Consider the following 14,747-nt stretch of genomic DNA (forward strand, 5'->3'; position numbering starts at 1 on the left):
GCCTCAGTCACTGTTTAAACAATTATTTGGTTTTTAACACCTTTATCTCCAATGTAGAATAAACTATTTGGAGAAAAGAGGTCTCTGTTAAAGACTCAATTAAGGTGAGAGAGCACACAACCTCTGAGAGGCCCAGAAGTTCCTCCAATTCTGCCAGTCTCAACACTCCTGATATTTTTAAAGTAAAAAAGCAAGCAGAAATCTTGGTTTTGTTTTTTAAATTACTTTGCAGGCTTTCTCCATAAAGGTGGAGGAAGGGCAAAAACCCACTGTTTGACATATGCGTTGCAGGTAGTCTTTAATGGACCAGTAAGGAGAGGTCTGTCCAATTGGTTTCTGGAATTTGGAAGGTGCCTAAAAGGAGACTGCAAGTGAGAGCAGCAGAGGTGCTGGCACCTGGTGAACAAAGAAGTTGGCACTGAGCACACCAGTGCTGGTATGTATATGTACTGTTAGCAGTCTGAATAAATATGATTGGATCGGTGTATAGCGATGGTGTGCCACGTAAGGGAAGATCACAGTTGATCTGAAGGGATATTCTAGAAGATGTCTACATGTTTGCAAACAACTCAACTCCCTGTGTGGACACTTTTTTGTTTTTGATTTGAATGGCTTATTTTATATTTACTTAAACCTGTTCCTGATTGAACTCTTAGATTAAACTGAAATGAGTGTCCACACAGCTTTTTTCACTAGTTTATCGAAACTGGTTTAAAATAAATCCTTTCGATAAGCACATGCCACTCTGTGTGTAGATAAGCTCTTGGAGCACATTTTACATTAAAACTGATTAATACTGGGGGAGGGCCCTCAAAATCCAATCACCTCTTTACTGGGAGATTATTGAAAAGAGCTAGATCGTAATTTTATTATTAGAATTTGGTATGTAGCCACCTGCCGTCCAGCAATATGTAATACGTGTGGCTGGCACCATGGAAATCTCTCCTCCCGTCTTGTGCCATTCCTGTGGCTGTTAGTAGTGTTCGTATTCCCCTGGAAATAATCTATCTTGACAGCCTCCTGTTTGGTCCTGCAGTGTTTGTAAGTACTTCTCCCCTCCTGATGCCACTGGGAAGCCATTTTCCAAGCCTGTGGTGGCAGATGGCTCTTTTCCATTGCAGATCGCCCCAAAATTGGAAATGATCTACACAGTGCACCTCAGACTTTTTACCCCACCCTTTCCGCACGCACAGCAGGGATCATGTCAAAAGTGGGAACCTATTCTAGACTGACTTCCTGTGCCACTAACCTACAGTATGTATAGCTCATTAGCATGCAAATGTCCAACCCAAAGTGTCAGTCCTCCTGCTCCCATCACATATGTGATTGGCTGTTCTCTGACTAGGAGACACACGGGCATTTGTTTGACTTCCCGTTGCATACTGACGTGGGGCCACGTTGACATGGTGAGGGCACAGTCTGGAATGGGTGCACTGGCTTCAGTCGAGTTACTGGTGTGAATCTGGATTGCAACAGAGAACAGGATTTGACCATGGAATCACCATCTTCTGCCCACAATTTCCCCATACCACCTGTGCTGTGTTCCTCCCAACTTCCTGCAAAGAAGGTGCATTTAGGATGAAGACTGTTGGATGACTTGGGGAGAGGGAGTCTTCCTTGAATGTTGATTTAATACAGTAACTCCTCACTTAATGTTGTAGTTATGTTCCTGAAAAATGTGACTTTAAGCGAAACAATGTTAAGCGACTCCAATTTCCCCATAAGAATTAATGTAAATAGCGGGGGTTAGGTTCCAGGGAAATTTTTTTCACCAGACAAAAGACTGTATTGTCTGTCAAGTATCAGAGGGGTAGCCGTGTTAGTCTGGATCTGTAAAAAGTGACAGAGTCCTGTGGCACCTTATAGACTAACAGACGTATTGGAGTATAAGCTTCTGACGAAGTGGGTATTCACCCACGAAAGCTCATGCTCCAATACTTCTGTTAGTCTATAAGGTGCCACAGGACTCTTTGTCGCTTGATATTGTCTGTCCACACACACACACTATAAGTTTTAAACAATTTAATATTGATACACAGCGATGATGATTGTGAAGCTTGGTGGAGGTGGTGAAGTCAGAGGGTGGGATATTTCCCAGGGAAGGCCTTACTGCTAAATGATGAACTAGCAAACTAGCTCAGGGGCCGCAGGGGCGAATTGGCCCCTTCTGTGAGTGGCGTGGGGCCAGGGTAGGCAGGGAACCTGCCTTAGTGGCAGCCATGCTGCACCGCTGACCAGGAGCTGCCACAGGTAAGTGCTGCCTAGCAGGAGGCTGTGCCCCAGCCCTGATCTCCCTCCCAGAGCCAGCAGCCCATCCCCTTCTGTGCCCCAACCCTGACCCCCCCTCCCAGAGCCAGCACCTTGTATCCCATCCTGCACCACAACCCCCTGCCCCAGCCCAGAGCCCCCTCCTGCACCCAAACTCCCTCCCAGAGCTTGCACCCCTCACGCCCCCCCCTGCACCTCAACCCCTTGCCCCAGGCTCACCCAGAGCCCCCTCCCACACTGTGAACCCCTCGGCCCCAGCCCAGAGCCCACACCCCCTCCCTCACCCCAGCCCAGCCCGGTGAAAGTGAGTGAGGGTGGGGGAGAGGGAGTGACTGAGAGAGTGGGGGATGGGGTGAGTGGTGTGGGGCTTTGGGGAAGGGGAGGGGCCTCAGGGAAGGGGCCGGGTAGATCTTGGGTTGCCCTTAAATTCAAAAAGTGATCTTGGGTGTAAAAAGGTTGGAGACCACTGGTTTAAATCTTGCTCAATGCACATGTCAGTCTGTTCTCAACAGTGGCAAAGTCCTTCTCCTGTGATGTGATGCATAGCTCACTGGTATATATAAAATGTCTCATATTGCTCTGTATGGGCTGGTCATTGGTATCTATAAGAGGATTGGTGCTAACACATTGCCCGGTGGGAGGCCATTTTGTTATTTCCTGTGACTCTGTGTCTGGCACAGTTCTGTGTGCAGTGCTGAGGGGCCTGGGCAGAGCAATGGAAGAGGCAGAACTGGAGGAGCAGGTGGGCAATGGCTCAGCTCTGAGGGGCCCGGATAGGGTAGGGGGAGGAGGAGATGCAGTAGCTCAGGGCTGAAGGGCATGGGCAGGGCTGGGGGGCAGGAGGTGCAGTGGCTCAGGGCTAGGGGGTACGGGGGGGCTGTGGAGGGAGTGGCAGGTCTAGAATGAGGTTTTCTTTTAAATGTATAAAACACTCTCTCATCCAACAGACTCCAAGCGCGCGCATGTGTGCGCACACACAGTGTACAAACTGTTACTGATGACGACAAACTATAAATGATCTCTCACCTAGCACAAAACCTAGCTGTCCCTCCCCACCCCACCACACGCACACAAGCAAAAGCCTGAGCGAATACGCAGCCTTGAAGCTTAGCAGACTCTGGCTGTGGGCCAGCTTGGGAAGTGAATACGAGAGGCCAGGGCCTGAGCGAGCATGTGGCCTCCAGTGCCTGGATCTGTAAATCCAGGGACTCGTCCCAGTAGATCACGACTGTCCTGACTGCTCACAGGATCTCGGGAGTTCCAGCCTGAGACTGAGGGGCATCCAGGTCTAGCATTGCAGGGGGAAGGCCTGCTTGGTAGCAGTGTCCATGCTGCCTGGCTCCTCTCCCGGAGCACTAGGTTTGATGGCAGAGCTTTAAAAACAAACAAGGAAGCTTGAGTGTCTTGTTCGTTTGTGTGGAAGCCAGCGAGTGCCTCACTGTTCCAAAGAGAGAGACGGTGAGCCGGGGGGAGACGGGCTTGAGGACTGGCTGGCGTTACGGCTCGCTGATCCCTGATCCTTGGCTGACTTCTGGCAGGTGGTAGCCGTAGTCTGATGGGGGTGGATTGCCATTTAAACGGTCAGGGTTTTGTAATCTTCCTCTTGTATGTGCTGAGTCAGAGTTCCTCTTTCACAGTGGAATTGGGACAAAAATAAAGTGTGTGTGTGTGTGTGTGTGTGTGTAAATAAAGGGTGCACTCCCCTGCCCACTGCTGGTAATGGCAGTGCAGGTTTCTGCCGAAGCCTGACTTCCCAGCAATACCGATCACAAGTGCCCTCTGCCAGCACCTTTCACATTGCTAATAAGTCAGACTGGCTGCAGCTGAGGAGACGAATGCATGATGTACGCTCAATTCCTTGGGAAAATTAATGAGCCTTTTTGAAGCATCGTCCCCAGCTCAGGAGCACAGAGGAGATGGGGGGGGCTGGGGGGTTGGGCCCTGCTTCCTTGCTGTTGCTCCTCAAACAAGGCTTCAAGTAGCCAATATAGCAATAGGGGCTTACTAGCTTAGGTGGCTAGCACAGGGGTTCTCAGACTTTTGTACTGGTGACCCTCTTTCACATACCAAGCCTCTGAGTCTGACCCCACCGTATACATTAAAAACACTCTTTTATATATTTAACACTATTATAAATGCTGGAGGCAAAGCGGGCTTTGGGGTGGAGGCTGACAGCTCGCGATTCTCCCATGTAATAACCACTTGACCCCCTAAGGGGTCCTGACCCCCCCAGTTTGAGAACCCCTGGGCTAGCAGCTAACGTAGGTGCCTTGCCCTCTGCTGTGTGAACTCGTTGCAGAAGGCTGTAACCTCTGTAGGCCCTTGAGAAACCTGACTACCACGTTTGTGAACGGACAGAACAGTTATCGATCTTGGGCTGGTACCACATGACAGAACAAGGAGTAATAGTCTCAAGTTGCAGTGGAGGAGGTTTAGGTTGGATATTAGAAAAAACTTCTTCCCTAGGAGGGTGGTGAAGCACTGGAATGGGTTATCTACGGAGGTGGTGGAATCTCCTTCCTTAGAGGTTTTTAAGGTCAGGCTTTACAAAGCCTTGGCTGCGATGACTTAGTTGGGAATTGGTCCTGCTTTGAGCAGGGGGTTGGACTAGATGACCTCCTGAGGTCCCTTCCAACCCTGATATTCTATGATTCTAATTGTTTAACTCAATTCTGAAGATGGTGGCATATAGCCAAAAAGCTTGCTTAAAAAAAAAATTTAGTGCTGCCTAGTGATTAGTGCAGGGGTTGGAAGTCAGGACTCCTGGGTTCTACTCCCAGCTGTGCTGTTAATATTAACAACATTGATTTGGTTAAAATCAGAGACTTTTAGGCCAAGATTTTCAAACTTGACTAGTGATTTTTGGGCACCCAACTTGAGACCTCTCTAAAAGGGCCTGATTTTCGTAGGGCAGGTACTCAGCACTATCTGAGAATCAGGTCCCTTTAAATTGGGCAAGTTAGGTGCCAGTTTTGTCTTTAAGCTATTCCTCAGCTTCCCCATCTGTAAAACAATGCCTTACCTAACCGCTCAACCCGTGAATGTATGCAGTCGCATTGAGAGCATCGGATGGCGCATGCTGTAGACGTGCACGGTGTTCTGTTTAGGATAGAATTTGTGAATGGGTTTTAATTCAGATTGATTTTTTTTCTGATTATTTGAAGTGACTTCTGTTACTGATGATGGATGCTAGATAATAGGTCTTACCACCAAAGTTCTCTATTTTAGATGACTTCTCCCCTCCTGCCCCCCCCCTCCAGTTTTAGGCAACGTTCACATACTTTTAAGCAAGATGAATTCAGATTTAAATTTGAATGAATTTCCATTCAAATAGCAATCTGATCATAAACACAGAATAAAACCAGTCAACCTCCAAAGGCAGAGCGCTGTGTGACAGAAGGAAAAAGGTATGAACTCAGATGGTGTGAGCCAGTGGATTCTAACCCACTCTGGGGAGTTTGGCAGACAGTCACGAGGGTGAGCTGGCCTTCCAGCAAAGCCCCAAATCCCACAGCCCCCAAAGGTACTCAGCCATGGCCAGGTAGGCTAGGATGACCTGACCACCACAGACATGCTGGGGGGAGAAAAGGAGGCCAGAGGGGCTGCAGTGGTACTTAGCAAAGGGGTGTATCTGTATTCGGGTTATCATCTACGCCCAGTCTTTAGTTCCACTTCTCCGTATGTTCTCTTACATCTCAGGTAAGTTCGGAGTTTCCTAGGGAGGCATTTCCGAGCCTGTGCCCAACTCTCCCCAAACTCTGTACCTTGTTCCCAATGTGTGTGCCTCTTTTCGGGCCCCTCTCTGGAGCCATTTTTTCCCTTGGTGCTCCTTCAGCCTCCAGTTGTCTTGGGTGTTACCCTCTCTCTGCCATCAATTGGGTTTGGCTTATATAAACTCCATGTCCCACCTATTCCCAGCAGCCTCTGAGAGGAGTGGTTGATTGGAGTCAGCTACTTGGGTAGTTTTTTTTCCCTTCCCATGTGACAGTTCACTGTGTCACATATGGATACATTTCCAGGGAATTTAGTGGCACAGGAAAGCATAAAAGAGGTTATAGGTCCTTAGGTTTTTCTTTCCTAATTTGATTGTCTCACAAGTGAATATTTGGAGGGTGGGATGGTTTGCATGTGTGGCGGGGGAAAGAGAGGGTAGTGCAGTCTGTGGGTAGAATTTGTCCCTGCTGTAATTCCATTGACTTGAGCCAAGTTACACCAGAGAACAACGTAGCCCTGGGTCCCCCAGTGATTAGATTTCTTCCAAAGGAAGGTCACATTGCTGTTGCTGCTACTATCATCATCATCATCTGAAACTCATTTTCAGAGGAGAATGGGTTGGACAACAGCATCATACATTCACCTGCCTGCCTAAGTGTAGTGTCCAGGCATTGGAAAGCCTTTTAAAACACTCTAGAATGGGAGGCAGCCTGGGCTTGTAAGGCCCTGGACAGGAGCCAGGAGATTTGGGTTCTGTTCCCAGCTCTGTCACTCACCTGCTGTGTGACCTTGGGCCAGGCACCTCGCTCCTCTGTGCCCGTGTTTCCCTCACACGCTTTGGCTGTCTTGCCAAATTCTCAGATTCTCTGACTCCATTTGTACAGCCCCAGTTTCTGTTGGGGCACATAGTTCCTACTAGAATACAAATAATAAAAATCAGTAGTAGCTGGCTGGGTTTTGTGGGAATGGGAGACCCTAGATACTCATGCAATGAGGTTATTGTTTCACTCCCTTCTAACCGCAGCTGCCCCTACTTTGTATCAGTGCCTCTTGCTGTGTCGCTGTGCATAGCCACTGCTGGCTTTCTCCTGCCTGGCTGTGGTGCAGCAGTGGCAAAGCTAGGTGGCAAGAGAGAAGCACTAACCTAATGCTGATGGTGTCTGTATCTCTGTCCTTGCAGGTGTTGGTGCTGCTGGAGACCCTGAGCTGGGATCAGCGGGAAGATGACTGAGTATAAGCTGGTGGTGGTTGGAGCAGGTGGCGTTGGGAAGAGCGCTTTGACAATACAGCTCATTCAGAACCATTTTGTTGATGAATATGACCCCACGATAGAGGTGAGCAGCCTGCAGACTCTGAGATGGGAGTGAGTCTGTGAGTTTCTTATATGATCTTCGACTTTTTAACTTTGCGGTGGATTCCAGGGGCTGTTTGTTTAACCAGAGAATTCAGAGTTAAAACACGGAGAGATCAAATCTGAGAAGCCAAGCCGAAGACCTGAACTACAACTCCAGTGTTGGCTCTAGCCCTGTAGTTCTGAACCTTTTCTTTACCAGGCCTTCCCAGCTAGGTGGGACACCTCTCCCAGTAGAAAGATGGGAAAGGGCATTTGCAACCTGTGCCTCCCTGCAGCTTCCCCGTTGAGAACTCATGCTTCAGCCATAGGAGGTGAGGTTCAGCTTTCCTAATGTTTGATTGCTTGTGCTTCAGTACACACATTCTCTTCTTGAAAGCACAGTTGAGCTCGAATGGGTAACGGCAGAGGAGAAACACAGGCCAGATCTGGTGGGAAAACTGCCAGTTGGAAGTGTGTTTGAAAAGAATCCTCAGTGAGAGAAAGTGAAAATACAGGATCTTGTATCCATCCCAGGCTTCTGCAGCTGGTGGAAGGATCAGCTTCCTTAGTGTGGCTGGTGCTCCCTTTTCTGGGGCTGGGCAGCTAATTCTCTGACCTTCCATCCTTGGGGAGCTGGGTTCAAACGTCGCTTCTGTCCCAAATTAAAATGCCTTGAGTTTGGTCTCAGCCTAAGCCCCCGGGGGATGTTCCTCCACTTCACAAAGCTACCACATGTTGCCACAGCACGCATAAGTGTGTCAGGGGATTGCAGTGACTGTATCTGCTGAGGAGAGGCCCCGGGCTGGAATAGCGGTAGGTGCTGCAGGTCAGGGTGTTGGATGGGCTGAATAACAGAGGGAGTTGGGGGCTAGGATTGAGGTGTGTTTGATGGAACTTCTGGAGGGGCCTTAAGGGGTTGGGTTTGTATGAGCTGCTTCAGATCAGGACTGAGGTGTAATTGAAGACTTGCGGGCAGAAGGAAGTTTGCATAAGGTCTTTAATGTCTGTTTGTGTCTGTCTTTACTCCGGATGGTGATTGACTCTGTTTCCTTTGGGAAGCAGATGGGTCTCAGTGGACAGAGCACTGAACTGGGACTGTTCCCAGTTCTGCCGTTGGCCTGCAGGATGACCAAAAAATGGCATAGAGGGGTAAAGAGACTTAGTTTCCCCTTCTGTAAAATGGGAACAATGATACTGACTTCCTCTGTGAAGCACTGTGAGATCTGCTGATGCAAAGTGCTATATGAGTGGTGTTACTGTATTGTCGAAAGAAAGGATTAACCCTTCTGAAGTGCTCAGATTGTGGTGAGGGATGTGGCATAATCTTCTGAACAGAACTGCTTTGCTTCCCTTTAGATAATAAGGAGCTACTCTGCTTTCTTTAAAATTCAGCCGCCTGCCCTTGCTACTGCCACCAGTCCAGCTCACCAGGGGCCACAATGGCAAGAGCACTAGTGTAGACAAAGTGCTGGTGGCAGCAGCGTTTTAACCACTCTGTCACCTAACCTTGCCGAGAGTAGGTCTGTGCAACCTTGTGCTTGTAATGCTGGCGGATGCTGGGCTTGTCCGCTCTGTGGCTGAAAGGGTGCTAGCAATTAGCCCTAGGAATTCATAGCCCAGAAATGTATTGTGTTTCTCAGACAAGAACTCACTGTACGAGGAGTTTGTACTGATGTCTAAACACGGCTTTTTGCTAGTATCACTGTTACACGATGCCTTGAAGGCCCCAGTTGGGGTCAGAGCCCTGCTGTGTCAGGCGCTGTATATACGCAGCCGTTGCCTTAAAGAGCTTGCAACCTATATAGACAAGCTGGAAGATGAGGCAGAGAGAGATTAAGTGACTTGTCCAAGGTCGCACAGGGAGTCTGTGGCAGATCCAGGGATTGAAGCCAGATCTCTTGAGTCCCAGGCCTACACCTTAACCACAAAGCCTTCCCTCCTCCCTGTGGCTTCAGCCACCATGTGGGCAGGATCTAGAACAGAGGTGGGCAAACTACAGCCCACGGGACCATCCTGCCTGTCTCCTGAGCTCCTGGCCCCGGAGACTAGCCCCTGGCCCCTCTCCTGCTGTCCCCCCAACCACCACAGCATCAGTTCGCTTGCTCTGGCGCAATGCTCTGGGCGGCGGGGCTGTGAGCTCCGGGGGCAGCGCAGTTGCAGAGCCCGGCCTGACCTGGTGCTGTGTGGTGGTGGTGGAGTCGGTGTGGCCCGGCTGTAGCGCCGCTAGCCACTGGTGCCCCAGGCAGTGCGATAAGGGGGCAGGGAGCGGGGGGGTTTGGATCGAGGGCAGGGGAGTTCGGGGTGGTGGTCAGGGGGCAGGGGTGTCGATAGGGGTCGGGGGGGCACAGGGGGTTGAGTGGGGGCAGGGGTCCTGGGAGGGTGGGCAGGGATCCCGGGGGGGCAGTCAGGAAGGAGGGGGGGTTGGATGGGGTGGCGGGGGGCAGTCGGGACAGAGAGCAGGGGTGTGTGGATGGGGCAGGGGTCCCGGAGGGGCTGTCAGGGAATGGGGGGGGGTTGGATGAGGCAGAAGTCCGGGGGGGACAGATAGGAGGTGGGGGCTGGGCCACGACCCCCTCCCCTAACCAGCCCTCCATACAATTTACAAAAACCGATGCAGCCCTCAGGCCAAAAGGTTTGCCCGCCCCTGATCTAGAATGACTGTGTGGCAAACTGAAGTTAGAGTCCATCTCGCAGGGTCCTCGGGCCTGGGCTCCAGTCTGAGCCTGAACATCTGCACTGCGGTTAAACAGCCCCTCAGCCCAAGCCCAAATCACCTGCCATGGGCCAGCCACGGTTTTTAATGGCAGTGTAGATGTACCCTTAGGCTTTTCTGCCCCAGCCCCTCTTCTGAGTTGTTGCTGCAGAAGCTCCCACGCTTTCTTAGAAATCTACTCTAGGTCGTTTTGCAGGAAAGCGCTGTGACAGCCCAACGTGACAGGAGATGTCTGTGCTGGGAAGCAGAGGTTTCCACGGCACTGTGAGGAGCAGAGCCCTGCTCTTCCCTTGGACTGGGAGAGGTGGAAACGTTCCCTCCCCTCACCGGATAATGGACAGGAGGAGAGAGTGCCCCAACCTTTTCAACCTCTGTTGTCCCCTCCAGCATCACAGCCTTGACTCTGGTGTGCCTGTTCCCATGTGCTGCAGAGATTTGCTCCATGGAAACACGGCGCTGGGAATGTAAACCCTGAGCACTGTCCCCTGCAGCCAGCATGATGCTACCGTCCCTCTCTAGTGCACGCCTGCACCTCCTGTGCCTCTGAAACACTCACTTTCCCCTCGTCTGCTACGTGCAGGCCAGGCAGGTCCCTCCCTTAGGTGTCTAAGGTTCCCCCTTCACCATGCCCTCTGCCACTTCACACTCTCATAGGAACCTCAAACCACTGAGGCTTTCACTGCTCTGATGAAATAGTTTTCCTCCTTTCACTTAAATATATTTGCCTGCTGCTCCCCCGTCCCCCGCAGAGTTAAACTAGCATGCTGTGCCTGCGGATGTCAGGAAGGAATCTCCTTTCAGTAGCAACCGCATCTTCCAAAAATACCCCGTAACACCTTCAGCTGGGGCATTATGGGAGCTTATCAACCTGCCTCTGAAGAACTGGGTAGAAGCAACAATTGGAGGCAGGATACTGGACAGGACGGACCTGTGGTCTAAGGGACGTAGTTCAGGGATTAGGTACCTGGCTCCCATTATTGATAACTGGAATGAACTCACTTAATGTCCCCCAGTGAATATGGAGAATTCTTCTCGCTGCACTTTGCATTCATCCTGTATCTAGGCCCTGGGTTGGACTACAGCGATAACAGCAGCTCCCTCGCTGAGGAGTCCTCAGCTCCTTCCTGTGCATCAAAACTAGCCTTCAAGCTTCCTCTCCGCCATAGATCTCCTGTTATAAATGAAACTCGCTGAGCCAGGCTCAGGCAGATACAGCAAATCCCCTGCCTGCAGATTTGGTGCTGAGCTGAATTGCTGTGAAATTGTGCTAGAGGGTGCGTTCCCTTCAGCTACAGGAGAACCGTGAGCCTCAAGGAAACCCTGCCTGGCGTGTCTGGGGCTGATGCCCTTTTCTGGGGGTTGCATTCTTTCTGCGCCTAAGAGGAGTTGTACTGGACGAGAGATGTTTGGAACGCATGCAAGCCAGAGTCTCCCAGTGCATTGGAACAGGTCCTACATGTCTCAGTCCGACCTTTCGAGCTCTCCTACTGGGTTTCTTGCTTAGCCTTTCTGGCTGTGGCTTCGGGAAGCTCAGCTGTCTGAGCTGCCTGGGCCACTGTCAGTGTGCCTCTGGGATATGACAAGCAGCTAAGCTGCTGTTTCTGTAGCAATGGGTGTAGCAGTCTGTTCTGTCTTGTTGAGCTCAGCGCATATGAAGTGGGAGGAGGGTCTCGGTCACTGTTCCTCCGATGAGCTCGGCTCAGCCTTAGATGAGCCCCTTTCTGTAGTATATGGAGTGTATGTAGGGAGTGTTGTCAGGTTTAAGGGGCTTTTAGAACTGGCAAGTTTTGACATGGTGGAAACTGCAGGTGGCCGGGATCCTGGCTCCAGTGGTCTGATACGTGCGCTCATGCCTTGGAGGTGCTGCCAAGTATGCCAGCCCCTGTTACGACAGCGTCTTCATGACTTGGCAGCTGGCAAAAGGAGGGGCACAAGTGATGGTGCCTGGTTTAGGGAGGGGATGAAGCAGAAAGTAACATGAGCAATGAAAGAAAACTCCAGGGCATTTTTGGTTCAAGCTGGGCAGAAAACCAGTAAATTCTTCCCTTGAAAGGATTTCCTGGTAATATCTCCTGGGAACCTTAGATCCCATCTTACCCTGTCAGACCTGAAAAAATGCAAACCATTCTCAACAAAACCTCAAGGAACTCACCTGTTTCCTGGTTCTATTATGAACTTGAAACTGAGCTCCAGCTTTGCTAAGAGAGTTAGGAACTTTTCCAGGTGACCCTGGGTTCACTGCAACCTCAGGCCAAACTCAGAAGTTTAGCTGGAGTTTCACTTTGAGTTTTTGGCTCCCTTCAGCCATCCTTCCCTGGGTAGTGAACGGACCGTGGATACTTACAGCCAGAGGTTTGTCCTCCGGACATATGCCAGAGACCACTGTCTTGTCAGTTAATGAAGGATCCGGATGATAGTAACCTGACATACACAGACTGATCTCTGCATGCTTCCTCCCTTGCTGCCAGCACCAAGAGGAGGTTTGGAATGGTTGTGAAGATGTTGTTTAATTGTGGAAGAGCTAGTGATAGTTGAATGCTGACACACTGGCCCCTAGCTGCATCACCTTCACGGGACACCTTAGTACAGGAGGAGATTAAAGTGGCTAGGGAAAGCATATCCCACATCCAACCAGTTATATTGCTGTAGTCTGAGGGTAAAAGGGTTTCTTCTCATCCATCATTGGGTCCCCCTGAATCTAGGCATGTAGGACTGTTTTGTCTGCGTGGTGAACACCTTGCTGAATCTGGATTCTTTCCACTCCGATACAGATCCAAGCATTTCTGACTGCAAATTCCCCATCTCTTTCCTGGATAAGACCAGCTTTGATAGGAGTTGGTTAAGCCACTTCCATGGACGAGCGAGCTGTGTTTGCAGGTGGCGTTCCACCTGTTTACATCCCCAGGGCCAGTGGGCTGTGATCTCAGAGACCCGACCTGTGCTTCTCTTGGCTAGTGAAAGGCATCAGGCAGGCTTCAGATACGTTATTGATGGGGAATGTGAATGCCTCCTTAGAGGGCAGAATGCCAATCACCTTTACAGTGGCTGGTATCTTGCCAAGCAGTCACTCAACATTGTTGGTCTCTTTTGCTACTGCTCTGTCTCTAGCCGTCCCTTTTTGGGAAGGGGTATTGAGACAGTCACAGCTCTGGATTCTTTTGACTTGTTGGATCCCTGTGGATCTGGTTTCAGGCCTCACTGTAGTTTATGGAGTGTTCATAAGGTGTGCTTGGTGGTTGATCTCCTAGCCATGAACACAGGGAATGTTGATTTCATTACCTCAGTCTACGGCCTTCGATCATGTCACTGACCTCTGCTTCTGCTGCTCTTTGGCCGGAGAACAGTTTTTCTTGTGAAGGGGCTATAGCCCATCTGTTACATTATGGTGGCTGAACCTTAGCAACTGAAAGAGCTAAACCTTGAAATTTGGTTTTAAAATGAAGGCTTAGAATTTACAAAATATCACAGAATGCAGCCAGAGCTGCAGAACGATTCTTAAATCACAGGATCTGGAATGATTCCCCACACACACACCTGTGATTTCCCTCCCACCCCTTTTCTTGCTATGAAGGCATTTGGTTGGGTGCTTTATGCTTTTGAGGTTGGACTGGTGGGAAGAAAGAGACTAAGCTGTTCCTGTGGTTTGCATGAAACATGACAGTCCTCTTTCCATGCAGATTGTCCCTGCAACACCCCCGGTGGTTAGACTAGGCAAGGAGGAAGTGTGATGATGTCACCTAAGGGGCAGGGCTTTTTGAGGCCCTGCTTTTAAAACTCTTAACAGATTCCCACTGCAAATCTTCATCTTTTTTTTAATTGCTTGTAACTTTTGCACACCCAAACATACTTTCTAAACTGGAACACTCCAGAATGAGCCCATTGACATGACGCATCAGATTTCAAGGTGTAGCCATTTTTGTCTTCTCCATGTGAAAAATTGGGTAGCAGCAATCAGTTCTATAATGGGGGGAAGTATTTGGGGCTTTTGCATAACTGAATGGATTTTCCTTCAGCTGTCCAAACTCTAACTTTGGACATTGTGGGAAGTGCCCGCTGCCCAAGGGAATTTTTTGAGAAGTCTGAGTGAAAACAAGGGGTTATAATTAAAACCAGTTGGCAACCTTAACTATAGTGTTTGCTACCAACCAACAAACGTTCAGGCAAAAGGGAGAGACATTAGTGATCTTGGATGCCCAACTTGAGGTGCTTTTTTTATGTGCCGGATTTGCAGAGAGTCGAGCGTATTATGGCACCTAAAATCATTAGTGACGTCTGGAAATCTTGGCAGCTCTGAGCTGGCTAGTGGCTGGCAGCAGTGGGATGGATTTCGAGAAGGGAGTACGAGGAAAATCTTTGCAAGTGAGATGTCCTAGGCTTGGGAATTCCCAGGGGAATTGCTGGGAGGTCTGGCAGCTGGGCCAGTCAAGGCTAGAATGGATGAGATGTGGTAGAACGTCTCCCATAGGGAGTAGCACTGTGTTGGCAAAGGCCGGACTGGATGATTTAGCAGGTCTTCTCTGTCTCCGATTTCCAGGACTGATTAGCTACAGGCTGCACTAGGGCATTATGAGTGGAAGTGGTTGGAGGTGTCAGTTGCTCACATGAACTCCAGCCCCCACGTGCCCACAGTCTGTTTACCTGTTTGCATGTCCCTAGGCCTGGCCGCAGGAGGTGACTGAGCCACCACTGTGCCTTGCAGCTCCCTAAGAAAAGCTGCAT

At 50.0% G+C, this 14,747-nt stretch overlaps 1 protein-coding gene across 5 annotated transcripts in view; it reads left to right on the plus strand.

Moving 5' to 3' along the window:
- HRAS (HRas proto-oncogene, GTPase) overlaps nucleotides 1–14,747 on the plus strand; it is a 76,735-nt gene that overhangs the window by 51,379 nt on the left and 10,609 nt on the right. For 3 of the 5 annotated variants that reach the window (XM_045016082.1, XM_045016081.1, XM_045016083.1), the window contains 2 exons: nucleotides 292–436; nucleotides 7,163–7,316. In XM_045016082.1, coding sequence (XP_044872017.1) covers nucleotides 7,206–7,316 — 111 coding nt within the window. In that variant the 5' untranslated portion in view covers nucleotides 292–436; nucleotides 7,163–7,205. The remainder of the gene's footprint in view (nucleotides 1–291; nucleotides 437–7,162; nucleotides 7,317–14,747) is intronic. The other 2 variants (XM_045016085.1, XM_045016084.1) reach the window with 1 other exon arrangement.

The sequence above is a fragment of the Mauremys mutica genome, chromosome 4 (genome assembly GCF_020497125.1).
Source record: "Mauremys mutica isolate MM-2020 ecotype Southern chromosome 4, ASM2049712v1, whole genome shotgun sequence".
Classification (NCBI taxonomy): domain Eukaryota; kingdom Metazoa; phylum Chordata; order Testudines; family Geoemydidae; genus Mauremys; species Mauremys mutica.